The sequence below is a fragment of the Oncorhynchus tshawytscha genome, linkage group LG22 (genome assembly GCF_018296145.1).
Source record: "Oncorhynchus tshawytscha isolate Ot180627B linkage group LG22, Otsh_v2.0, whole genome shotgun sequence".
NCBI lineage: Eukaryota > Metazoa > Chordata > Actinopteri > Salmoniformes > Salmonidae > Oncorhynchus > Oncorhynchus tshawytscha.
In genome coordinates this window covers 42,635,739-42,660,738 of record NC_056450.1, presented here as the reverse complement: position 1 = coordinate 42,660,738, position 25,000 = coordinate 42,635,739, and the positions used below count along the sequence as shown (strand labels likewise).

Below are 25,000 nucleotides of genomic sequence, written 5' to 3'. Positions count from 1 at the left end.
TCTTAGGTATGTAAGGGCCTGCAGTCTTAGGTATGTAAGGGCCTGCAGTCTGTATGTAAGGGCCTGCAGTCTGTATGTAAGGGCCTGCAGTCTTAGGTATGTAAGGGCCTGCAGTCTGTATGTAAGGGCCTGCAGTCTTAGGTATGTAAGGGCCTGCAGTCTGTATTTAAGGGCCTGCAGTCTTAGGTATGTAAGGGCCTGCAGTCTGTATGTAAGGGCCTGCAGTCTGTATGTAAGGGCCTGCAGTCTTAGGTATGTAAGGGCCTGCAGTCTGTATGTAAGGGCCTGCAGTCTGTATGTAAGGGCCTGCAGTCTGTATGTAAGGGCCTGCAGTCTGTATGTAAGGGCCTGCAGTCTGTATGTAAGGGCCTGCAGTCTGTGCAGTGTAAGGGCCTGCAGTCTAGGGTATGTAAGGGCCTGCAGTCTGTATTTAAGGGCCTGCAGTCTGTATGTAAGGGCCTGCAGTCTGTATGTAAGGGCCTGCAGTCTGTATGTAAGGGCCTGCAGTCTGTATGTAAGGGCCTGCAGTCTGTATGTAAGGGCCTGCAGTCTGTATGTAAGGGCCTGCAGTCTGTATGTAAGGGCCTGCAGTCTGTATGTAAGGGCCTGCAGTCTGTATGTAAGGGCCTGCAGTCTGTATGTAAGGGCCTGCAGTCTGTATGTAAGGGCCTGCAGTCTAGGTATGTAAGGGCCTGCAGTCTTAGGTATGTAAGGGCCTGCAGTCTAGGTATGTAAGGGCCTGCAGTAAGGGCCTGCAGTCTGTATGTAAGGGCCTGCAGTCTGTATGTAAGGGCCTGCAGTCTTAGGTATGTAAGGGCCTGCAGTCTGTATGCAGTCTGTAGGGCCTGCAGTCTGTATGTAAGGGCCTGCAGTCTTAGGTATGTAAGGGCCTGCAGTCTGTATGTAAGGGCCTGCAGTCTTAGGTATGTAAGGGCCTGCAGTCTTAGGTATGTAAGGGCTTGCAGTCTTAGGTATGTAAGGGCCTGCAGTCTTAGGTATGTAAGGGCCTGCAGTCTTAGGTATGTAAGGGCCTGCAGTCTGTATGTAAGGGCCTGCAGTCTTAGGTATGTAAGGGCCTGCAGTCTTAGGTATGTAAGGGCTTGCAGTCTTAGGTATGTAAGGGCCTGCAGTCTTAGGTATGTAAGGGCCTGCAGTCTTAGGTATGTAAGGGCCTGCAGTAAGTGACAATAAAGTAGCAGGGTTGACCGTAACAGCATTGACCGTAACAGCGTTGACCGTGACAGCATTGACCGTAACAGGGTTGACCGTAACAGCATTGACCGTAACAGTGTTGACCGTGCAGGGTTGACCGTAACAGTGTTGACCGTGACAGGGTTGACCGTAACAGTGTTGACCGTGACAGGGTTGACCGTAACAGGGTTGACCGTAACAGTGTTGACCGTGACAGCGTTGACCGTAACAGGGTTGACCGTAACAGCGCTGACCGTAACAGGGTTGACCGTAACAGCGTTGACCGTGACAGCGTTGACCGTGACAGCGTTGACCGTAACAGGGTTGACCGTAACAGCGTTGACCGTGACAGCGTTGACCGTAACAGGGTTGACCGTAACAGCGCTGACCGTAACAGGGTTGACCGTGACAGCGCTGACCGTAACAGGGTTGACCGAACAGCGCTGACCGTAACAGGGTTGACCGTGACAGCGTTGACCGTAACAGTGTTGACCGTAACAGGGCTGACCGTAACAGCGCTGACCGTAACAGGGTTGACCGTAACAGCGTTGACCGTGACAGCGTTGACCGTGACAGCGTTGACCGTAACAGGGTTGACCGTAACAGCGTTGACCGTGACAGCGTTGACCGTAACAGGGTTGACCGTAACAGCGCTGACCGTAACAGGGTTGACCGTGACAGCGTTGACCGTGACAGCGTTGACCGTAACAGCGCTGACCGTAACAGGGTTGACCGTAACAGCGTTGACCGTGACAGCGTTGACCGTGACAGCGTTGACCGTAACAGGGTTGACCGTAACAGCGTTGACCGTGACAGCGTTGACCGTAACAGGGTTGACCGTAACAGCGCTGACCGTAACAGGGTTGACCGTGACAGCGCTGACCGTAACAGGGTTGACCGTAACAGCGCTGACCGTAACAGGGTTGACCGTGACAGTGTTGACCGTAACAGTGTTGACCGTAACAGGGTTGACCGTAACAGCGCTGACCGTAACAGGGTTGACCGTAACAGCGTTGACCGTGACAGCGTTGACCGTGACAGCGTTGACCGTAACAGGGTTGACCGTAACAGCGTTGACCGTGACAGCGTTGACCGTAACAGGGTTGACCGTAACAGCGTAACTGACCGTAACAGGGTTGACCGTAACAGCGTTGACCGTAACAGGGTTGACCGTAACAGCGTTGACCGTGACAGGGTTGACCGTAACAGGGTTGACCGTGACAGCATTGACCGTAACAGGGTTGACCGTAACAGCATTGACCGTGACAGCGTTGACCGTGACAGGGTTGACCGTAACAGCGTTGACCGTGACAGCGTTGACCGTAACAGTGCTGACCGTAACAGCGCTGACCGTGACAGCGTTGACCGTAACAGTGTTGACCGTCGCAGCGTTGACCGTGACAGCGTTGACCATAACAGCGTTGACCATAACAGGGTTGACCGTAACAGCGTTGACCGTGACAGGGTTGACCGTAACAGCGTTGACCGTGACAGCGTTGACCGTAACAGTGCTGACCGTAACAGCGCTGACCGTGACAGCGTTGACCGTGACAGCGTTGACCGTCGCAGCGTTGACCGTAACAGCACTGATAATTTTTGAGAGATGTGAATGAAACATGAAATAAATAATAAATAATCTTCATAAATTACTTTGTCAAATAAACAAAATAACTAGGACTTTATAGTGATGGTAGAAGTGACACAGGGTTGATGTTGGGGTTAAAATGTTCCTAGAAGTGACACAGGGTTGATGTTGGGGTTAAAATGTTCCTAGAAGTGACACAGGGTTGATGCTGGGGTCAAAATGTTCCTAGAAGTGACACAGGGTTGATGTTGGGGTTAAAATGTTCCTAGAAGTGACACAGGGTTGATGCTGGGGTCAAAATGTTCCTAGAAGTGACACAGGGTTGATGGGGGACATGTCAAAATGCATTTTATCAAACACTTAAATGGCACTATATTTCATACAACAGACTTTTAAAATGCAATATTGGTGCACAATTTCTGTTGAAAATATCAAGTGGTGGAAGGACCCAGGTGTTGTGATAACAGGACAAACACATAACGCATAGCATCTCTTCTCCTCTGTCCATATCCCCTCTCCTCTTCTCCTCTGTCCATATCCCCTCTCCTCTTATCCTCTGTCCATATCCCCTCTCCTCTTATCCTCTGTCCATATCCCCTCTCCTCTTATCCTCTGTCCATATCCCCCTCTCCTCTTCTCCTCTGTCCATATCCCCCTCTCCTCTTCTCCTCTGTCCATATCCCCCTCTCCTCTTCTCCTCTGTCCATATCCCCTCTCCTCTTATCCTCTGTCCATATCCCCTCTCCTCTTATCCTCTGTCCATATCCCCCCCCCTTCTCCTCTGTCCATATCCTCTGTCCATATCCTGTCCATATCCCCCTCTCCTCTTATCCTCTGTCCATATCCCCTCTCCTCTTATCCTCTGTCCATATCCCTCTCCTCTTATCCTCTGTCCATATCCCTCTCCTCTTATCCTCTGTCCATATCCCCTTCTCCTCTTATCCTCTGTCCATATCCCCCTCTCCTCTTATCCTCTGTCCATATCCCCTCTCCTCTTATCCTCTGTCCATATCCCCTCTCCTCTTATCCTCTGTCCATATCCCCTCTCCTCTTATCCTCTGTCCATATCCCCTCTCCTCTTATCCTCTGTCCATATCCCCTCTCCTCTTATCCTCTGTCCATATCCCCCTCTCCTCTTATCCTCTGTCCATATCTCCCTGTCCCCCTCTCTACTGCTGTATCACATGCTCTGCTCATCTCTCTCTCTCCTTCCCCAGTCTCTCTCTCTCTCCTTCCCCAGTCTCTCTCTCTCGCCTTCCCCAGTCTCTCTCTCCTTCCCCAGCCTCTCTCTCTCTCCTTCCCCCAGTCTCTCTCTCTCCTTCCCCCAGTCTCTCTCTCTCACCTTCCCCCAGTCTCTCTCTCCTTCCCCAGCTCTCTCTCTCTCCTTCCCCCAGTCTCTCTCTCTCCTTCCCCCAGCCTCTCTCTCTCCTTCCCCCAGTCTCTCTCTCTCCTTCCCCCAGTCTCTCTCTCTCCTTCCCCCAGCCTCTCTCTCTCCTTCCCCCAGTCTCTCTCTCTCCTTCCCCCAGCCTCTCTCTCTCTCCTTCCCCCAGTCTCTCTCTCTCCTTCCCCAGCCTCTCTCTCTCTCCTTCCCCCAGTCTCCCTCTCTCTCCTTCCCCCAGTCTCTCTCTCTCTCCTTCCCCAGCCTCTCTCTCTCTCCTTCCCCCAGTCTCCCTCTCTCTCCTTCCCCCAGTCTCTCTTACTCTCCTTCCCCCAGTGTCTCTCTCTCCTTCCCTCAGTCTCTCTCTCTCCTTCCCCCAGTCTCTCTCTCTCTCCTTCCCCCAGTCTCTCTCTCTCTCTCTCCTTCCCCCAGTCTCTCTCTCTCCTTCCCCCAGTCTATCTCTCTCCTTCTCCCAGTCTCTCTCTCTTTCCTTCTCTCACACTCCTTACCCCAGTCTCTCTCTCTCCTTCTTCTCACTCTACTTACCCCAGTCTCTCTCACTCTACTTACCCCAGTCTCTCTCTCTCCTTCCCCCAGTCTCTCACTCTCCTTCCCCCAGTCTCTCTCTCTCCTTCCCCAGTCTCTCCTTCCCCCCAGTCTCTCTCTCTCTCCTTCCCCCAGTCTCTCTCTCTCTCTCCTTCCCCCAGTCTCTCTCTCTCTCCTTCCCCCAGTCTCTCTCTCTCTCCTTCCCCCAGTCTCTCTCTCTCTCCTTCTCTCACACTCCTTACCCCAGTCTCTCTCCTTCTCTCACTCCTTACCCCAGTCTCTCTCACTCTCCCTACCCCCGTCTCTCTCTCTCCTTCTCTCACTCTCCTTACCCCAGTCTCTCTCTCTCCTTCTCTCACTCTCCTTACCCCAGTCTCTCTCTCTCCTTCTCTCACTCTCCTTACCCCAGTCTCTCTCTCTCCTTCTCTCACTCTCCTTACACCAGTCTCTCTCTCTCTCTCTTTACCCTCACTCTTCTGTGATGATGGAGTATTCAGTCTGCCAGTAAGAGTTCATCACTCCTCTGTGAAGGTGGAGTATTCAGTCTGCCAGTGAGGGTTCATCACTCCTCTGTGAAGGTGGAGTCTCAGTCTGCCTAAGAGTTCATCACTCCTCTGTGAAGGTGGAGTAGTCAGTCTGCCAGTGAGGGTTCATCACTCCTCTGTGAAGGTGGAGTCTCAGTCTCCAGTAAGAGTTCATCACTCCTCTTGATGATGGAGTAGTCAGTCTGCCAGTAAGAGTTCATCACTCTTCTGTGATGATGGAGTATTCAGTCTGCCAGTAAGAGTTCATCACTCCTCTGTGAAGGTGGAGTATTCAGTCTGCCAGTGAGGGTTCATCAAGTCTCTGCCCAGATATGTTTAGAGTGTGTACACACAGTTTGTTGTGGTAGGAATGAGGGGTTGTATTTAGGGATTGATGGGGATTAGAGTAGTGTGTAGTGAGAGTCAGGCAGTCAGTCAGGCAGTCAGTTAGGCAGTCAGTCAGTCAGTCAGTTAGGCAGTCAGGCAGTCAGTCAGGCAGTCAGTCAGTCAGTGTGACATGTGAGGTAGGGAAATCAGGATACTGCTGATGTTGCTAAAACATCTCAGGCGATTTCTGTGGTCTGCGAATCCACTGACACCACATTACACTCTCACCCCCTGTTCTGCTCTTTGACTCACTGCCGAGCAAGAGAGAGAGAGAGAGAGAGAGAGAGAGAGAGAGAGAGGGGAGGGGAGGGGGGAGAAAGAGAGGGGGGTTGAGAGAGAGATGTGGGGAGAGAGCAGATGTCAAATAGGCTTTTTACCAAATTACCGTACAACAGACCACGTATTCACCCTGCACATCCTAATTGACAAACAAACAAACCAAAACAAAGGCAAAGTCTTCTCATGCTTTGTTGACTTCAAAAAAGCTTTTCACTCAATTTGGCATGAGGGTCTGCTATACAAACTGATGGAAAGTGGTGTTGGGGGAACACATACGACATAAAATCCATGTAAACAAACAACAAGTGTGCGGTTAAAATTGGCAAAAAACACACACATTTCTTCACACAGGGTCGTGGGGTGAGACAGGGATGCAGCTTAAGCCCCACCCTCTTCAACATAAATATCAACAAATTGGCGTTGTTGTTTTCTAAAAGGTTTTTGCCTCATTTCGGTCTACAAATTGTTGAAAAGTGGTGTTGGGGGTAAAACATACACTGTTAAAAAATAAAATTGGCAAAAAACACACATTTCTTTCCACAGGGCCAGGTGAGAGACAGGGATGCAGCTTAAGCCCCAATCTCTTCAACATATATATACATGTGTATATGGTGTATATATATATATATATATATATATATATATATATATATATATATATATATATATATATATATATATACAGTGGGGCAAAAAGTATTTAGTCAGCTGCCAATTGTGCAAGTTCTCCCACTTAAAAAGATGAGAGAGGCCTGTAATTTTCATCAAAGGTACACTTCAACTATGACAGACAAAATTAGAAAAAAAATCTAGAAAATCACATTGTAGGATTTTTAATTTATTTATTTGCAAATTATGGTGGAAAATAAGTATTTGGTCAATAACAAAAGTTTATCTCAATACCCTTTGTTGGCAATGACAGAGGTCAAATGTTTTTTGTGAGTCTTCACAAGGTTGTCACACACTGTTGCTGGTATTTTGGCCCATTCCTCCATGCAGATCTCCTCTAGAGCAGTGATGTTTTGGGGCTGTTGCTGGGCAACACGGACTTTCAACTCCCTCCAAAGAGTTTCTATGGGGTTGAGATCTGGAGACTGGCTAGGCCACTCCAGGACCTTGAAATGTTTCTTACGAAGCCACTCCTTCGTTGCCCGGGCGGTGTGTTTGGGATCATTGTCATGCTGAAAGACCCAGCCACGATTCATCTTCAATGCCCTTGCTGAAGGAAGGAGGTTTTCACTCAAAATCTCACGATACATGGCCCCATTCATTCTTTCCTTTACACGGATCAGTCGTCCTGGTCCCTTCTTTGTCCTCCAAACACGGCGAGTTGAGTTTTTACCAAAAAGTTCTATTTTGGTTTCATCTGACCATATGACATTCTCCCAATCTTCTTCTGGATCATCCAAATGCTCTCTAGCAAACTTCAGACGGGCCTGGACATGTACTGGCTTAAGTAGGGGGACACGTCTGGCACTGCAGGATTTGAGTCCCTGGCGGCGTAGTGTGTTACTGATGGTAGGCTTTGTTACTTTGGTCCCAGCTCTCTGCAGGTCATTCACTAGGTCCCCCCGTGTGGTTCTGGGATTTTTGCTCACCGTTCTTGTGATTATTTTGACCCACGGGGTGAGATCTTGCGTGGAGCCCCAGATCGAGGGAGATTATCAGTGGTCTTGTATGTCTTCCATTTCCTAATAATTGCTCCCACAGCTGATTTCTTCAAACCAAGCTGCTTATCTATTGCAGATTCAGTCTTCCCAGCCTGGTGCAGGTCTACAATTTTGTTTCTGGTGTCCTTTGACAGCTCTTTGGTCTTGGCCATAGTGGAGTGTGGAGTGTGACTGTTTGAGGTTGTGGACAGGTGTCTTTTATACTGATAACAAGTTCAAACAGGTGCCATTAATACAGGTAACGAGTGGAGGACAGAGGAAGAGGAAGAAGTTACAGGTCTGTGAGAGCCAGAAATCTTGCTTGTTTGTAGGTGACCAAATACTTATTTTCCACCATCATTTGCAAATAAATTCATTAAAAATCCTACAATGTGATTTTCTGGAGAAAAAATATCTCATTTTGTCTGTCATAGTTGAAGTGTACCTATGATGAAAATTAAAGGCCTCTCTCATATTTTTAAGTGGGAGAACTTGCACAATTGGTGGCTGACTAAATACTTTTTTGCCCCACTGTATGTATGTATGTATGTATATATATATATCAACTAATTGGCGAGGGAACAGGAACAGTCTGCAGCACCCGGCCTCACCCTTCTAGAATCTACTAGAAGAACAAACACCATTGTAAATACAACCCATATTTATGAGAGGGAGAGAGAGGTGGAAGGAGAGAGAGAGGAGGAAGGAGAGAGAGAGGAGAGAGGTAGCGAGATGGAAGGAAAGTGGGAGAGAGAGGTGGAAGGAGAGAGGGAGAGAGAGGTGGAAGGGGAGAGGGAGAGAGAGGTGGAAGGAGAGAGGAGGAAGGAGAGAGGGGGAGAGAGGTAGCGAGATGGAAGGAAAGTGGGAGAGAGAGGTGGAAGGAGAGAGGGAGAGAGAGGTGGAAGGGGAGAGAGAGGTGGAAGGAGAGAGGAGGAAGGAGAGAGGGGGAGAGAGGTAGCGAGATGGAAGGAAAGTGGGAGAGAGAGGTGGAAGGAGAGAGGGAGAGAGAGGTGGAAGGGGAGAGAGAGGTGGAAGGAGAGAGGAGGAAGGAGAGAGGGGGAGAGAGGTAGCGAGATGGAAGGAAAGTGGGAGAGAGAGGTGGAAGGAGAGAGGGAGAGAGAGGTGGAAGGGGAGAGAGAGGTGGAAGGAGAGAGGAGGAAGGAGAGAGGGGGAGAGAGGTAGCGAGATGGAAGGAAAGTGGGAGAGAGAGGTGGAAGGAGAGAGGGAGAGAGAGGTGGAAGGAGAGAGGGAGAGAGAGGTGGAAGGGGAGAGGGGGAGAGGGAGAGAGAGAGAGGTGGAAGGAGAGAGGGAGAGAGAGGTGGAAGGGGAGAGAGAGGTGGAAGGAGAGAGGAGGAAGGAGAGAGGGGGAGAGAGGTAGCGAGATGGAAGGAAAGTGGGAGAGAGAGGTGGAAGGAGAGAGGGAGAGAGAGGTGGAAGGGGAGAGAGAGGTGGAAGGAGAGAGGAGGAAGGAGAGAGGGGGAGAGAGGTAGCGAGATGGAAGGAAAGTGGGAGAGAGAGGTGGAAGGAGAGAGGGAGAGAGAGGTGGAAGGAGAGAGGGAGAGAGAGGTGGAAGGGGAGAGGGGGAGAGGGAGAGAGAGAGAGGTGGAATGAGAGAGGGAGAGAGGTGGAAGGGGAGAGAGAGGTGGAAGGAGAGAGGGAGAGAGAGGTGGAAGGAGAGAGGGAGAGAGAGGTGGAAGGAGAGAGGGAGAGAGAGGTGGAAGGAAAGTGGGAGAGAGAGGTGGAAGGAGAGAGGGAGAGAGAGGTGGAAGGGGAGAGGGGGAGAGGGGAGAGAGAGAGGTGGAATGAGAGAGAGAGGTGGAAGGAGAGAGGGAGAGAGAGGTGGAAGGAGAGAGGGAGAGAGAGGTGGAAGGAAAGTGGGAGAGAGGTGGAAGGAGAGAGGGAGAGAGAGGTGGAAGGAGAGAGGGGAGAGAGGTGGAAGGGGAGAGGTAGAGAGAGGTGGAAGGAAAGTGGGAGAGAGAGGTGGAAGGAGAGAGGGAGAGAGAGGTGGAAGGGGAGAGGGAGAGAGAGGTGGAAGGAAAGTGGGAGAGAGAGGTGGAAGGAGAGAGGGAGAGAGAGGTGGAAGGGGAGAGGGAGAGAGAGGTGGAAGGAAAGTGGGAGAGAGAGGTCGAAGGAGAGAGGGAGAGAGAGGTGGAAGGGGAGAGGGAGAGAGAGGTGGAAGGAGAGAGGGAGAGAGAGGTGGAAGGAGAGAGGGGGAGAGAGGTGGAAGGAGAGAGAGAGGTGGAAGGAGAGAGGGAGAGAGCGGTGGAAGGAGAGAGGGAGAGAGAGGTGGAAGGAGAGAGGGAGAGAGAGGTGGAAGGAGAGCGGGGAGAGAGAGGTGGAAGGAGAGCGGGAGAGAGAGAGGTGGAAGGAGAGAGGGAGAGAGATTGAAGGAGAGAGGGAGAGAGGTGGAATGAGAGAGGGAGAGGTGGAAGGAGAGAGAGAGGTGGAAGAAGAGAGGGAGAGAGAGGTGGAAGGAGAGAGGGAGAGAGAGGTGGAAGGAGAGCGGGAGGGAGAGAGAGGTGGAGAGGTGGAAGGAGAGAGGGAGAGAGAGGTGGAAGGAGAGCGGGGAGAGAGAGGTGGAAGGAGAGAGGGAGAGAGAGATTGAAGGAGAGAGGGAGATAGAGGTGGAATGAGAGAGGGAGAGAGGTGGAAGGAGAGAGAGAGGTGGAAGAAGAGAGGGAGAGAGAGGTGGAAGGAGAGAGGGAGAGAGAGGTGGAAGGAGAGAGGGAGAGAGAGGTGGAAGGAGAGAGGGAGAGAGAGGTGGAAGGAGAGGGAGAGAGAGGTGGAAGGAGAGGGAGAGAGAGGTGAAAGGAGAGAGGGAGAGAGAGGTGGAAGGAGAGGGAGAGAGAGGTGGAAGGGGAGAGCGAAAAAGACTAATGGAAGACTGATGTATGAAAACTTAAGAGCTGATGTTTAAGTGGACTGACATTGCTTGAACTCTGCCTCGATGTACCACTGAACCTTGTGTGTGTTTATTCACGTTGGTGTGCGTGTACATGTGCATATCTGATATCTGTATGCATCCACCCCTGTGTGTGGGTGTGTTCCATTCATAAGTGTGTGTGCTAATCTCCCTCTCACTTTCTGTCTCTCTCTCTCTCGCTCTCTCTCTCTTTCTCTCTTTTTTTTCTCCCTCTCCCTCTCCCTCTCTCTCTCTGTCTCTCGCTCGCTCTCTCTTTCTCTCTCTCTCTCTCTCTTTCTCTCTCTCTCTCTCTTTCTCTCTTCTCTCTCTCTCTCTCTCTCTCTCTCTCTCTCTCTCTCTCTCTCTTCTCTCTCTCTCTCTCTCTCTCTCTCTCTCTCTCTCTCTCTCTCTCTCTCTCTCTCTCTCTCTCTCTCTCTCTCTCTCTCTCTCTCTCTCTCTCTCTCTCTCTCTCTCTCTCTCTCTCAGTACACAGGCCCTGTCCCGGCAGACGGAGGGTCTGGGTCTCCAATGACTGTCAGCGAGATGTCGCCCAGCCGGGCTCAACGGCAGACCAACACTCAGAGACCTAACACATGCTGCTTCTGCTGGTGTTGCTGCTGTAGCTGCTCATGGTAGGTCCCCCCAACACTCACAGCACCCGCCCCCAACACTCACAGCACCCCTACACTCCGGTAGGTCCCCCAACACTCACAGCACCCGCCCCCAACACTCACAGCACCCCCTACACTCACAGCACCCCCTACACTCACAGCACCCCCTACACTCACAGCACCCCCTACACTCACAGCACCCCCTACACTCACAGCACCCCTCTACACTCACAGCACCCACCCCCTACACTCACAGCATCCCTGTCTACCCCTACACTCACAGCACCCCCTACACTCACAGTGTCCCTGTCCCCCTACACTCAGTGTCCTTCACCCCCCTATACTCACAGCACCCCCTACACTCACAGCACCCCCTACACTCACAGTGTCCCTGTCCCCCCTACACTCAGTGTCCCTGTTCCCCCTACACTCACTGTCCCCCTACACTCACTGTCCCTGTCCCCCTACACCCACAGCATCCCTGTCCCCTCCCCCTACACCCACAGTGTCCCTGTCCCCCCTACACTCAGTGTCCCTGTCCCCTCCCCCTACACTCAGTGTCCCTGTCCCCTCCCCCTACACTCAGTGTCCCTGTCCTCCCCTACACTCAGTGTCCCTGTCCCCTCCCCTACACTCAGTGTCCCTGTCCCCTCCTTACACTCACGGTGTCCCTGTCCCCCTACACTCAGTGTCCCTGTCCCCCTATACTCACAGTGTCCCTGTCCCCCTACACTCAGTGTCCCTGTCCCCCTACACTCAGTGTCCCTGTCCCCCTACACTCAGTGTCCCTGTCCCCCCTACACTCAGTGTCCCTGTCCCCCAACACTCACAGCGTCCCTGTCCCCCTACACTCAGTGTCCCTGTCCCCTCCCCTACACTCAGTGTCCCTGTCCCCCCTACACTCACAGCATCCCCCTATACTCACAGTGTCCCTGTCCCCCTACACTCACTGTCCCTGTCCCCTCCCCCTACACTCAGTGTCCCTGTCCCCCCTACACTCACAGCATCCCCCTATACTCACAGTGTCCCTGTCCCCTCCCCCTACACTCACAGGTTCCCTGTACCCCCTACACTCACAGTGTACCTGTCCCCCCTACACTCAGTGTCCCTGTACCCCCTACACTCACAGCATCCCTGTCCCCTCCCCCTACACTCACAGTGTCCCTGTACCCCCTACACTCAGTGTCCCTGTCCCCCTACACTCAGTGTGTCCCTGTCCCCCCCCTACACTCAGTGTCCTTGTCCCCCTACAGTCACAGTGTCCCTGTACCCCCTCCCCCTCCCCACACTCAGTGTCCCTGTCCCCTCCCCTACACTCAGTGTCCCTGTCCCCCCTACACTCAGTGTCCCTGTCCCCTCCACTCACAGTGTCCCTGTCCCCCTTCACTCAGTGTCCCTGTCACCCCCTACACTCAGTGTCCCTGTCCCCCCCTACACTCAGTGTCCCTGTCCCCCCTACACTCACAGCATCCCCCTATACTCACAGTGTCCCTCCCCTACACTAAGTGTCCCTGTCCCCCCTATACTCACAGTGTCCCTGTCCCCCAACACTCACAGCGTCCCTGCCCCCTACACTCAGTGTCCCTGTCCCCTCCCCCTACACTCAGTGTCCCTGTCCCCCCTACACTCACAGCATCCCCCTATACTCACAGTGTCCCTGTCCCCCTACACTCAGTGTCCCTGTCCCCTCCCCTACACTCACAGTGTCCCTGTCCCCCCCCTCACAGCATCCCCCACTCACAGTGTCCCTGTCCCCTCCCCCTACACTCAGCATCCCTGTCCCCTGTCCCCCTACACTCACAGTGTCCCTGTACCCCCTACACTCACAGTGTCCCCTACACTCACAGTGTCCCCCCCTACACTCAGTGTCCCTGTCCCCTCCAGTGTCCCGGTGTCCCTGTCCCCCTTCACTCAGTGTCCCTGTCACCCCTACACTCAGTGTCCCTGTCCCCCTACACTCAGTATCCCTGTCCCCCCCCTACACTCACAGCATCCCCCTATACTCACAGTGTCCCTCCCCTACACTAAGTGTCCCTGTCCCCCTATACTCACAGTGTCTCTGTCCCCCTATACTCACAGTGTCCCTGTCCCCCCCCTACACTCAGTGTCCCTGTCCCCCTATACTCACAGTGTCCCTGTCCCCCCTATACACAGTGTCCCTGTCCCCCCCTATACTCACAGTGTCCCTGTCCCCCTCCTACACTCAGTGTCCCTGTCCCCCGTACACTCAGTGTACCTGTCCCCCCTACACTCAGTGTACCTTCCCCCTACACTCACAGTGTCCCCCTACACTCACAGTGTCCCTGTCCCCCTCTCTACCTCTGTATCACCTGCTCTGTTCTGCTTCCTGTTTTCTACTGCTCTATCCGGATGTACAGTTGAAGTCGGAAGTTTACATACACCTTAGCCAATCTATTTAAACTCAGTTTTTCACATTTCCTGATATTTAATCCTAGTAAAAATCCCCGTCTCAGGTCAGTTAGAATCACCACTTCATTTTAAGAATGTGAAATGTCAGAATAATAGTGGAGAGAATGATTTATTTCAGCTTTTATTTCTTTCATCACATTCCCAGTGGGTTAGAAGTTTAAATACACTCAATTAGTATTTGGTAGCATTGCCTTTAAATTGTTTAACTTGGGTCAAATGTTTCGTGTAGCCTTCCACAAGCTTCCCACAATAAGTTGGGTGAATTTTGGCCCATTCCTCCTGACAGAGCTGGTGTACCTGAATCAGGTTTGTAGGCCTCATTGCTCGCACACGCTTTTTAAGTCCTGGCCACAAATCTTCTATAGGATTGAGGTCAGGGCTTTGTGATGGCAACTCCAATACCTTGACTTTGTTGTCCTTAAGCCATTTTTCCACAACTTTGGAAGTATGCTTGGGGTCATTGTCCAGTTGGAAGACCCATCTACGACCAAGCTTTAACTTCCTGACTGATGTCTTGAGATGTTGCTTCAATATATCCACGTAATTTCATTCCTCATGATGCCATATATTTTGTGAAGTGCAACAGTCCGTCCTGCAAGCAAAACACCCCCACAACATGATGCTGCCACCTCCGTGTGGGGATGGGATGGTGTTCTTCAGCTTGCAAGCCTCCCTCTTTTCCCTCCAAACATAACGATGGTCATTATGGCCAAACAGTACTATTATTGTTTCATCAGACCAGAGGACATTTCTCGAAAAAGTACAGTCTTTCTCCCCATGTGCAGTTGCAAAAAGTAGTCTGGCTTTTTTAATCGCAGTTTTGGAGCAGTGGCTTCTTCTTTGCTGAGCGGCCTTTCAGGTTATGTCGATATAGGACTCGTTTTACTGTGAATATAGATAATTTTGTACCTGTTTCCTCCAGCATCTTCACAAGGTCCTTTGCTGTTGTTCTGGGATTGATTTGTACTTTTCGCACCAAAGTACGTTCATCTCTAGGAGACAGAACACGTCTCCTTCCTGAGAGGTATGATGGCTGTGTGGTCCCATGGTGTTTATACTTGCGTACTGTTGTTTGTACAGATGAATGTGGTACCTTCAGGCGTTTGGAATTTGCTCCCCAGGATGAACCAGACTTGTGGAGGTCTACAGTTGTTTTTCCTGAGGTCTTGGCTGATTTCTTTTGATTTTCCTATGATGTCAAGCAAAGAGGCACTGAGTTTGAAGGTAGGCCTTGAAATACATCCACAGGTACACCTCCAATTGACTCAAAATATGTCAATAAGCCTATCAGAGGCTTCTAAAGCTATGACATACATTTCTAGAATTTTCCAATCTGTTTAAAGGTACAGTCAACTTAGTGTATGATAACTTCTGACCCACTGGAATTGTAATACAGTGAATTATAAGTGAAATAATATGTCTGTAAACAATTGTTGGAAAAATGACTTGTGTCATGCACAAAGTAGATGTCCTAACCGACTTGCCAAAACTATAGTTTGTTAACAAGAAATGTGTGGAGTGGTTGAAAAACTAGTTTTAATGACTCCAACCTAAGATTATGTAAACTTCCGACTTCAACTGTATATTAGAGTTGACATAAATGGATGTTGGTTATGTCGGCTTCTTCTAACCCATTGCTTTCCACTGCAGATAGTAATAGGTTATATACAGTACCAGTCAAAGGTTTGGACACACCTACTCATTCAAGAGGGTTTCTTTATTTGTACTATTTTCTACATTGTAGAATAATAGTGAAGACATCAAGACTATGAACTAACACATATGGAATCATGTAGCAACCAAAAAAGTGTTAATTAAATCAAAAAATATTTTAGATTCTTCAAAGTTGCCACCCTTTGCCTTGATGACAGCTTTGCACACTCTTGGCATTCTCTCAACCAGCTGGAATGCATTTCAATTAACATTCTTTCAACCAGCTTCATGAGGTAGTCATCTGGAATGCATTTCAATTAACAGGTGTGCTTCATGAGGTAGTCACCTGGAATGCATTTCAATTAACAGGTGTGCTTCATGAGGTAGTCACCTGGAATGCATTTCAATTAACAGGTGTGCTTCATGAGGTAGTCACCTGGAATGCATTTCAATTAACAGGTGTGCCTTGTTAAATGTTAATTTGTGGAATTTCTTTCCTTCTTAATGCATTTGAGCCAATCAGTTGTGCTGTGACAAGGTAGGGGGGATATACAGAAGAGATCCCTATTTGGCAATAGACCAAGTCCATATTATGGCAAGAACAGCTCAAATAAGCAAAGAGAAATGACAGTCCATCATTACTGTAAGACATGAAGGTCAGTCAATACTTAAAATGTCAATAACTTTGAAAGTTTCTTGAAGTGCAGTTGCAAAAACCATCAAGCGCTATGATGAAACTGGCTCCCATGAGGACCGCCACAGGAAAGGAAAACCCTGAGTTAGAAGTTAAGTTCATTACCAGCCTCAGATTGTAGCTCAAATAAATGCTTCACAGATTTCAAGTAACAGACACATCTCAACATCAACTGTTCAGAGGACACTGCGTGAATCAGGTTGAATTGCTGCAAATAAACCAAATTAAATCAAACTTAAATCAAACCGTGAAACTTGCCGAATACAACAGGCATTTACCGTGAAATGCTTACTTTCAAGCCCTTTACCAACAATGCATTTCAAGAAAGACTTAAGAAAATATTTTCCAAATAAAAAAATAATAAAAATGAACACCATAAAATAACAATAATGAGGCTATTTACAGTACCGAGTCAATGTGCGAGGTTACAGGTTAGTTGTGGTAATTTCCTCATTTAGGTAGGGGTAAAGTGACTATGTAAAGATAAACAGCGAGTAGCAGCAGTGTAGAAAATGAGGGGGGTCAATGTTAATAGCCTGGGTAGCCATTTGTTTAATTGTTTAATTGTTCAGACATCTTATGGCTTGGGGGTGGAAGGAGGAGTGGGCCAAAATCCCTGCTGCAGTGTGTGCAAACCTGGTCAAGAACTACAGGAAATGTATGATCTCTGTAATTGCAAACAAAGGTTTCTGAACCAAATATTAAGTTCTGCTTTTCTGATGTATCAAATACTTATGTCATGCAATAAAATGCAAATTAATTACTTAAAAATCGTACAATGTGATTTTCTGGATTTTTGTTTTAGATTCCGTCTCTCACAGTTGAAGTGTACCTATGATAAAAATTACAGTCCTCTACATGCTTTGTTAGTAGGAAAACCTGCAAAATCAGCAGTGTATCAAATACATGTTCTCCCCACTGTAGGTCCTGGATGACAGGAAGCTTGGCCCCAGTGATGTACTGGGTCGTACACACTACTCTCTGTAGCGCCTTACGGTCAGATGCCAAGCAATTGCCATACCAGGCTGTGATGCAACCGGTCAGGATGCTCTCGATGGTGCAGTTGTATAACTTTTTGAGGATCTGGGGACCTATGCCAAATCTTTTCAATCTTTTCAATCTCCTAAAGGGGGAAAGGGTGCTGCCGTGCCCTCTTCACGACTGTCTTGGTGTGTTTGGACCATGAAAGTTCGTTGGTGATCAAATCAAATCAAATCAAATTTATTTATATAGCCCTTCGTACATCAGCTGATATCTCAAAGTGCTGTACAGAAACCCAGCCTAAAACCCCAAACAGCAAGCAATGCAGGTGTAGAAGCACGGTGGCTAGGAAAAACTCCCTAGAAAGGCCAAAACCTAGGAAGAAACCTAGAGAGGAACCAGGCTATGTGGGGTGGCCAGTCCTCTTCTGGCTGTGCCGGGTGGAGATTATAACAGAACATGGCCAAGATGTTCAAATGTTCATAAATGACCAGCATGGTCGAATAATAATAAGGCAGAACAGTTGAAACTGGAGCAGCAGCACAGTCAGGTGGAAGTTGAAGCACAGCCCCCACACCACTAGAGGGATATCTTCAACCACCAACTTACCATCCTGAGACAAGGCTGAGTATAGCCCACAAAGATCTCCGCCACGGCACAACCCAAGGGGGGGGCGCCAACCCAGACAGGATGACCACAACAGTGAATCAACCCACTCAGGTGACGCACCCCCTCCAGGGACGGCATGAGAGAGCCCCAGTAAGCCAGTGACCCAGCCCCTGTAATAGGGTTAGAGGCAGAGAATCCCAGTGGAAAGAGGGGAACCGGCCAGGCAGAGACAGCAAGGGCGGTTCGTTGCTCCAGAGCCTTTCCGTTCACCTTCCCACTCCTGGGCCAGACTACACTCAATCATATGACCCACTGAAGAGATGAGTCTTCAGTAAAGACTTGAAGGTTGAGACCGAGTTTGCGTCTCTGACATGGGTAGGCAGACCGTTCCATAAAAATGGAGCTCTATAGGAGAAAGCCCTGCCTCCAGCTGTTTGCTTAGAAATTCTAGGGACAATTAGGAGGCCTGCGTCTTGTGACCGTAGCGTACGTGTAGGTATGTACGACAGGACCAAATCAGAGAGATAGGTAGGAGCAAGCCCATGTAATGCTTTGTAGGTTAGCAGTAAAACCTTGAAATCAGCCCTTGCTTTGACAGGAAGCCAGTGTAGAGAGATGTGGACACCAAGGAAGTTGACCCTCTCCACTACAGCCCGTTGATGTTAATGGGGGCCTGTTCGACCCGCCTTTTTCTGTAGTCCACAATCAGCTCCTTTGTCTTGCTCACATTGAGGGAAAGGTTGTTGTCCTGGCACCACACTGCCAGGTCTCTGACCTACTCAGTATAGGCTGTCTCATCGTTGTCGGTAATCAGGCCTACCACTGTTATGTCGTCAGCAAACTTAATGAGTCCTTACCACCTGGGGGCAGCCTGTCAGGAAGTCCAGGATCCAGTTGCAGAGGGAGGTGTTTAGTCCCGGGTCTTTAGCTTAGTGATGAGCTTTGTGGGCACTACGGTGTTGAACGCTGAGCTGTAGTCAATGAACAGCATTCTCACATAGGTGTTCCCTTTGTCCAGGTGGGAAAGGGCAGTGTGGAGTGAGATTATGTCAACTGTGGATCTGTTGTGGCGGTATGCAAATTGGAGCAGGTCTAGGGTTTCTGGGATGATGCTGTTGTTGTGAATCATGACCAGCCTTTCAAAGCACTTTATGGTTACCGACGTGAGTGCTACGGTGCGGTAATCATTTAGGCATGTTACCTTGGGGCACAGGGACTATGGTGGGCTACTTGAAACATGTAGGTATTACAAACTTGGTCAGGGAGAGGTTGAAAATGTCAGTGAATTGACAGTTGGTCCGCGCATGCTTTGATTACATGTCCTGGTAATCTGCCCTGCGGCTTTGTGAATGTTGACCTGTTTAAAGGTCTTGCTCACATCAGCTACCAAGAGCGTTCTCACAAAGTCGTCCAAAACAGCTGGTGCTCTCATATATGATTTAGTGTTGCTTGCCGCGAAGCTAGCATAAAAGGCATTTAGCTCGTCTGGTAGGCTTGCTTCACTGGAGCGGCAGGGTAGCCTAGTGGTTAGAGCGTTGGACTAGTAACCGGAAGGTTGTAATTTCAAACCGCCGAGCTGACAAGGTACAAATCTGTCGTTCTGCCCCTGAACAGGCAGTTAACCCACTGTTCCTAGACCAGTTAACCCACTGTTCCTAGACCAGTTAACCCACTGTTCCTAGACCAGTTAACCCACTGTTCCTAGACCAGTTAACCCACTGTTCCTAGACCAGTTAACCCACTGTTCCTAGACCAGTTAACCCACTGTTCCTAGACCAGTTAACCCACTGTTCCTAGGCCGTCATTGAAAATAAGAATTAGTTCTTAACTGACTTGCCTTGTTAAATGGTAAATTATTTGGTCAAATAAAATAAAATAAAAACTGGGCAGCTCGTGGCTGGGTTCAAATCAAATCAAACGTATTTGTCACATACACATGGTTAGCAGATGTGTAGCGAAATACTTGTGCTTCTAGTTCCGACAATGCAGTAATAACCAACGAGTAATCTAACCTAACAATTCCAAAACTACTACCTTATACACACAAGTGTAAAGGGATAAAGTATATGTACATAAAGATATATGAATGATATATGAATGAGTGATGGTACAGAACGGCATAGGCAAGATGCAGTAGATGGTATCGAGTACAGTATATACATATGAGATGAGTAATGTAGGGTATGTAAACAAAGTGACATAGTTTAAAGTGGCTAGTGATACATGTATTACATAAGGATGCAGTAGATGATATAGGGTACAGTGTATATACATATGAGATGAATAATGTAGGGTATGTAAACATTATATTAAGTAGCATTGTTTAAAGTGCTAGTGATATCTTTGACATCAATTTCCATCAATTCCCATTATTAAAGTGGCTGGAGTTGAGTCAGTGTGTTGGCAGCAGCCACTCAATGTTAGTGGTGGCTGTTTAACAGTCTGATGGCCTTGAGATAGAAGCTGTTTTTCAGTCTCTCTGTCCCTGCTTTGATGCACCTGTACTGACCTCGCCTTCTGGATGATAGCGGGGTGAACAGGCAGTGGCTCGGGTGGTTGTTGTCCTTGATGATCTTTATGGCCTTCCTGTGACATCGGGTGGTGTAGGTGTCCTGGAGGGCAGGTAGTTTGCCCCCGGTGATGCGTTGTGCAGACCTCACTACCCTCTGGAGAGCCTTACGGTTGTGGGCGGAGCAGTTGCCATACCAGGCGGTGATACAGCCCGACAGGATGCTCTCGATTGTGCATCTGTAGAAGTTTGTGAGTGCTTTTGGTGACAAGCCGAATTTCTTCAGCCTCCTGAGGTTGAAGAGGCGCTGCTGCGCCTTCTTCATGACGCTGTCTGTGTTGGTGGACCAATTCAGTTTGTCTGTGATGTGTATGCCGAGGAACTTAAAACTTGCTACCCTCTCCACTACTGTCCCATCGATGTGGATAGGGGGGTGCTCCCTCTGCTATTTCCTGAAGTCCACAATCATCTCCTTCGTTTTGTTGACGTTGAGTGTGAGGTTATTTTCCTGACACCACACTCCGAGGGCCCTCACCTCCTCCCTGTAGGCCGTCTCATCGTTGTTGGTAATCAAGCCTACCACTGTAGTGTCATCCGCAAACGTGATGATTGAGTTGGTGGCGTGCGTGGCCACGCAGTCGTGGGTGAACAGGGAGTACAGGAGAGGGCTCAGAACGCACCCTTGTGGGGCCCCAGTGTTGAGGATCAGCCGGGTGGAGATGTTGTTTCCTACCTTCACCACCTGGGGGGCAGCCCATCAGGAAGTCCAGTACCCAGTTGCACAGGGCGGTGTCGAGACCCAGGGTCTCGAGCTTGATGACGAGTTTGGAGGGGACTATGGTGTTAAATGCTGAGCTGTAGTCGATGAACAGCATTCTCACATAGGTATTCCTCTTGTCCAGATGGGTTAGAGCAGTGTGCAGTGTGGTTGAGATTGCATCGTCTGTGGATCTATTTGGGCGGTAAGCAAATTGGAGTGGGTCTAGGGTGTCAGGTAGGGTGGAGGTGATATGGTCCTTGACTAGTCTCTCAAAGCACTTCATGATGACGGAAGTGAGTGCTACGAGGCGGTAGTCGTTTAGCTCAGTTACCTTAGCTTTCTTGGGAACAGGAACAATGGTGGCCCTCTTGAAGCATGTGGGAACAACAGACTGGGATAGGGATTGATTGAATATGTCTGTAAACACACCAGCCAGCTGGTCTGCGCATGCTCTGAGGACGCGGCTGGGGATGCCGTCTGGGCCTGCAGCCTTGCGAGGGTTAACACGTTTAAATGTTTTCCTCACATCGGCTGCAGTGAAGGAGAGTCCGCTGGTTTTGTTTGCGGGCCGTGTCAATGGCACTGTATTGTCCTCAAAGCGAGCAAAAAAGTTATTTAGTCTGCCTGGGAGCAAGACATCCTGGTCCGTGACGGGGCTGGTTTTCTTTTTGTAATCCGTGATTGACTGTAGACCCTGCCACATACCTCTTGTGTCTGAGCCGTTGAATTGTGATTCTACTTTGTCTCTATACTGACGCTTAGCTTGTTTGATTGCCTTGATTGCCTTGCGGAGGGAATAGCTACACTGTTTGTATTCGGTCATGTTTCCGGTCACCTTTCCCTGGTTAAAAGCAGTGGTTCGCGCTTTCAGTTTCACGCGAATGCTGCCATCAATCCACGGTTTCTGGTTTGGGAATGTTTTAATCGTTGCTATGGGAACGACATCATGAATGCACTTTCTAATGAACTTGCTCACCGAATCAGCGTATTCGTCAATATTGTTGTTGGACGCAATGCGGAACATATCCCAATCCACGTGATCGAAACAGTCTTGAAGCGTGGAATCAGATTGGTCGGACCAGCATTGAACAGACCTGAGCGCGGGAGCTTCTTGTTTAAGTTTCTGTCTGTAGGCAGGAAGCAACAAAATTAAGTCGTGGTCAGCTTTTCTGAAAGGAGGGCGGGGGGAGGGCCATATATGCGTCGCGGAAGTTAGAATAGCAATGATCCAAGGTTTTACCAGCCCTGGTTGCGCAATCGATATGCTGATACAATTTAGGGAGTCTTGTTTTCAGATTAGCCTTGTTAAAATCCCCAGCTACAATGAATGCAGCATTCCCTTTGTAGTCTGTAATCGAGTTGCCTGTTTGATGGGGCGTCTTAGGGCATAGCTGGATTAGTGTCCCGCTCCTTGAAAGTGGCAGCTCTAGCCTTTAGCTCGATGCGGATGCTGCCTGTAATCTATGGCTTCTAGTTGGGATATATGTGTATGGTCACTGTGGGGATGACATCATCGATGCACTTATTGAAGAAGAAGAAGAAGCCGATGACTGAGGTGGTATACTCCTTAATGCCATTGGATAAATCCTTGAACCTATTCCAGTCTGTGCTAGCAAAACAATCCTGTAGCGTAGCATCCGCATCATCAGACCACTTCCGTATTGAGAGAGTCATTGGTACTTCCTGCTTTAATATTTGCTTGTAAGCAGGGATCAGGTGGATAGAATTATGGTCAGATTTGCCAAATGGAGGGCGAGGGAGAGCTTTGTATGCATCTCTGTGTGTGGAGTACAGGGGATCTAGAGTTTTTTCCCCTCTAGTTGAACATGTGACATGCTGGTAGAAATGAGGAAAAAACGGATTTAAGTTTACCTGCATTAAAGTCCCATTAGGAGCATTTTCTTTTTTGCTTATGGCCTTATACAGCTGGTTGAGTGCGTTCCTAGTATCAGCATCGGTTTGTGATGGTAAATAGACGGCTACAAATAATATAGATGAGAACTCTCTTGGTAGATAGTGTGGTCTACAGATTATCATGAGATACTCTACCTCAGGCGAGCAATACCTCGAGTCTTCTTTAATAGTAGACATCGCGCACCAGCTGTTATTGACAAAGAGACACACACCCCCACCCTTCGTCTTACCAGACGTAGCTGCTCTGTCCTGCCGATGCATGGAAAATCCCGCCAGCTCTATATTATCCATGTTGTCGTTCAGCCACGACTCGGTTTTAAACAACAATAATAATTATTTAATAATAATATAAGATAGGATAAGATAAGATCATTCTTTTCTTTTTTTCTCCGTTGGTAGGATCGTCTTGATCGTATATCATCCGTTTTGTTTTTGAACGTTGGCCAATAGAACAGATGGTAGTGGAAGTTTATTCACTCGCCTACAAATTCTCAGAATTCCCGACCTCCGCCCCCCTTTTCTGTCTTTTCTTCACGCAATGGACGGGGGATTTGGGCCCATTCCAGAGATAGCAGGATACACTTTGCGTCGGACTCATTAAATAAAAAATCTTGGTCGAGTTCGAGGTAAGTAATCGCTGTTCTGATGTACAGAAGTTATTTTCAGTAGCAGCAACGAAAAAACTTGCAAAATAGGACATTTGGTAAGGAGCCTGTAAAACGGCAGGCATCTTACTCTCAAGGTCACCAATAATAAGAAGAGACTTGCTTGGGCCAACGAAAAACGAGCAATGGACATTAGACCGGTGGAAATCTGTCCTTTGGTCTGATAAATCCAAATTTGAGATTTTTGGTTCCAACAGCTGTGTCTTTGTGAGACGCAGATTAGGTGAACGGATGATCTCCTCGTGTGGTTCTCACCATGAAGCATGGAGGAGGAGGTGTGATGGTGTGGGGGTGCTTTGCTGGTGACACTGTAAGTGATTTATTTAGAATTCAAGACACACTTAACCAGCATTGCTACCAAAGCATTCTGCAGTGATACGCCATCCCATCTGGTTTGTGCTTAGTGGGACTATCATTTGTTTTTCAAAAGTACAATGACCCAACACACCTCCAGGCTGTGTAAGGGCTATTTGACCAAGAAGGAGAGGGATGGAGTGCTGCATCAGATGACCTGGCTTCCACAATCACCCAACCTCAACCCAATTGAGATGGTTTGGGATGAGTTGGACTGCAGAGTGAAGGAAAAGCAGCCAGCAAGTGCTCAGCATATGTAGGAACTCCTTCAAGACTGTTGGAAAAGCATTCCAGGTGAAGCTGGTTGAGAGAATGTCAAGAGCGTGCAAAACTGTCATCAAGGCAAAGGGTGGCTACTAAAATATATTTTGATTCGTTTAACACTTTTGTTTGGTTACTACATGATTTCATATGTGTTATTTCATAGATTTGATGTCTTCACCATTATTCTACAATGTAGAAAATAGTCAAAACAAATGTTTGTCCAAACTTTTAACTGGTACTGTTGGTTATATATGTTATGTACCGTATTTACATTCAAAACCAAAGTCTGTCAGATTTAAAAATCGGACTTGGAAATATGGAAATATAGATTAGCCAAATGATTCTACCGGAGCGTAACCCACAAAACGAAGGACTAATTAGCCTAATCTGTTGTTTATGATTTGGTTGTCATGGACGACTGATCGGGCTCATTGAGTTGAAAAATAAACGCTGCTTTCGGAATGGCATGCTTTCAGCACTACTGAAAAGTGCTTTTTGAAACATGAATGCTTTATGGGCACAAGGTGAGACCCTAATGCAGACACAGGAGGCAGATGGTTGAGCTCTGATATTTATTTAAAACTGGGGAGGCAAAAGGCAGGTCGGGGACAGGTGAGAGTTCATAAACCAGGTCAGAGTCCAAACAGTACCAGGGGATAGGCAGGCTCGAGGTCAAGACAGGCAGAGTGGTCAGGCAGGCGGGTTCGGCACCAGGACAGGCAAGTGTCAAAACCAGGAGGGCTAGGGAAAAATCAGAGACTGGGATCTAGGAAAAAATGCTGGTTGACTTGGCAAAACAAGACGAACTGGCACAGAGAGACAGGAAACACAGGGATAAATACACTGGCACAGAAAGACAGGAAACACAGGGATAAATACACTGGCTCAGAGAGACAGGAAACACAGGGATAAATACACTGGTACAGAGAGACAGGAAACACAGGGATAAATACACTGGGGACTAATGGGGAGAACAAGATGAACTGGCACAGAGAGACAGGAAACACAGGGATAAATACACTGGTACAGAGAGACAGGAAACACAGGGATAAATACACTGGCTCAGAGAGACAGAAAACACAGGGATAAATACACTGGCACAGAGAGACAGGAAA

General features: G+C 48.7%; 1 protein-coding gene across 4 annotated transcripts in view; it reads left to right on the top strand.

Moving 5' to 3' along the window:
- LOC121840485 (regulator of G-protein signaling 17-like) overlaps nt 1-25,000 on the top strand; it is a 121,023-nt gene that overhangs the window by 75,780 nt on the left and 20,243 nt on the right. For all 4 annotated transcript variants that reach the window (XM_042304312.1, XM_042304310.1, XM_042304313.1 and 1 more), the window contains exon 3: nt 10,928-11,073. In XM_042304312.1, the coding sequence (XP_042160246.1) occupies nt 10,928-11,073 (146 nt within the window). The remainder of the gene's footprint in view (nt 1-10,927; nt 11,074-25,000) is intronic.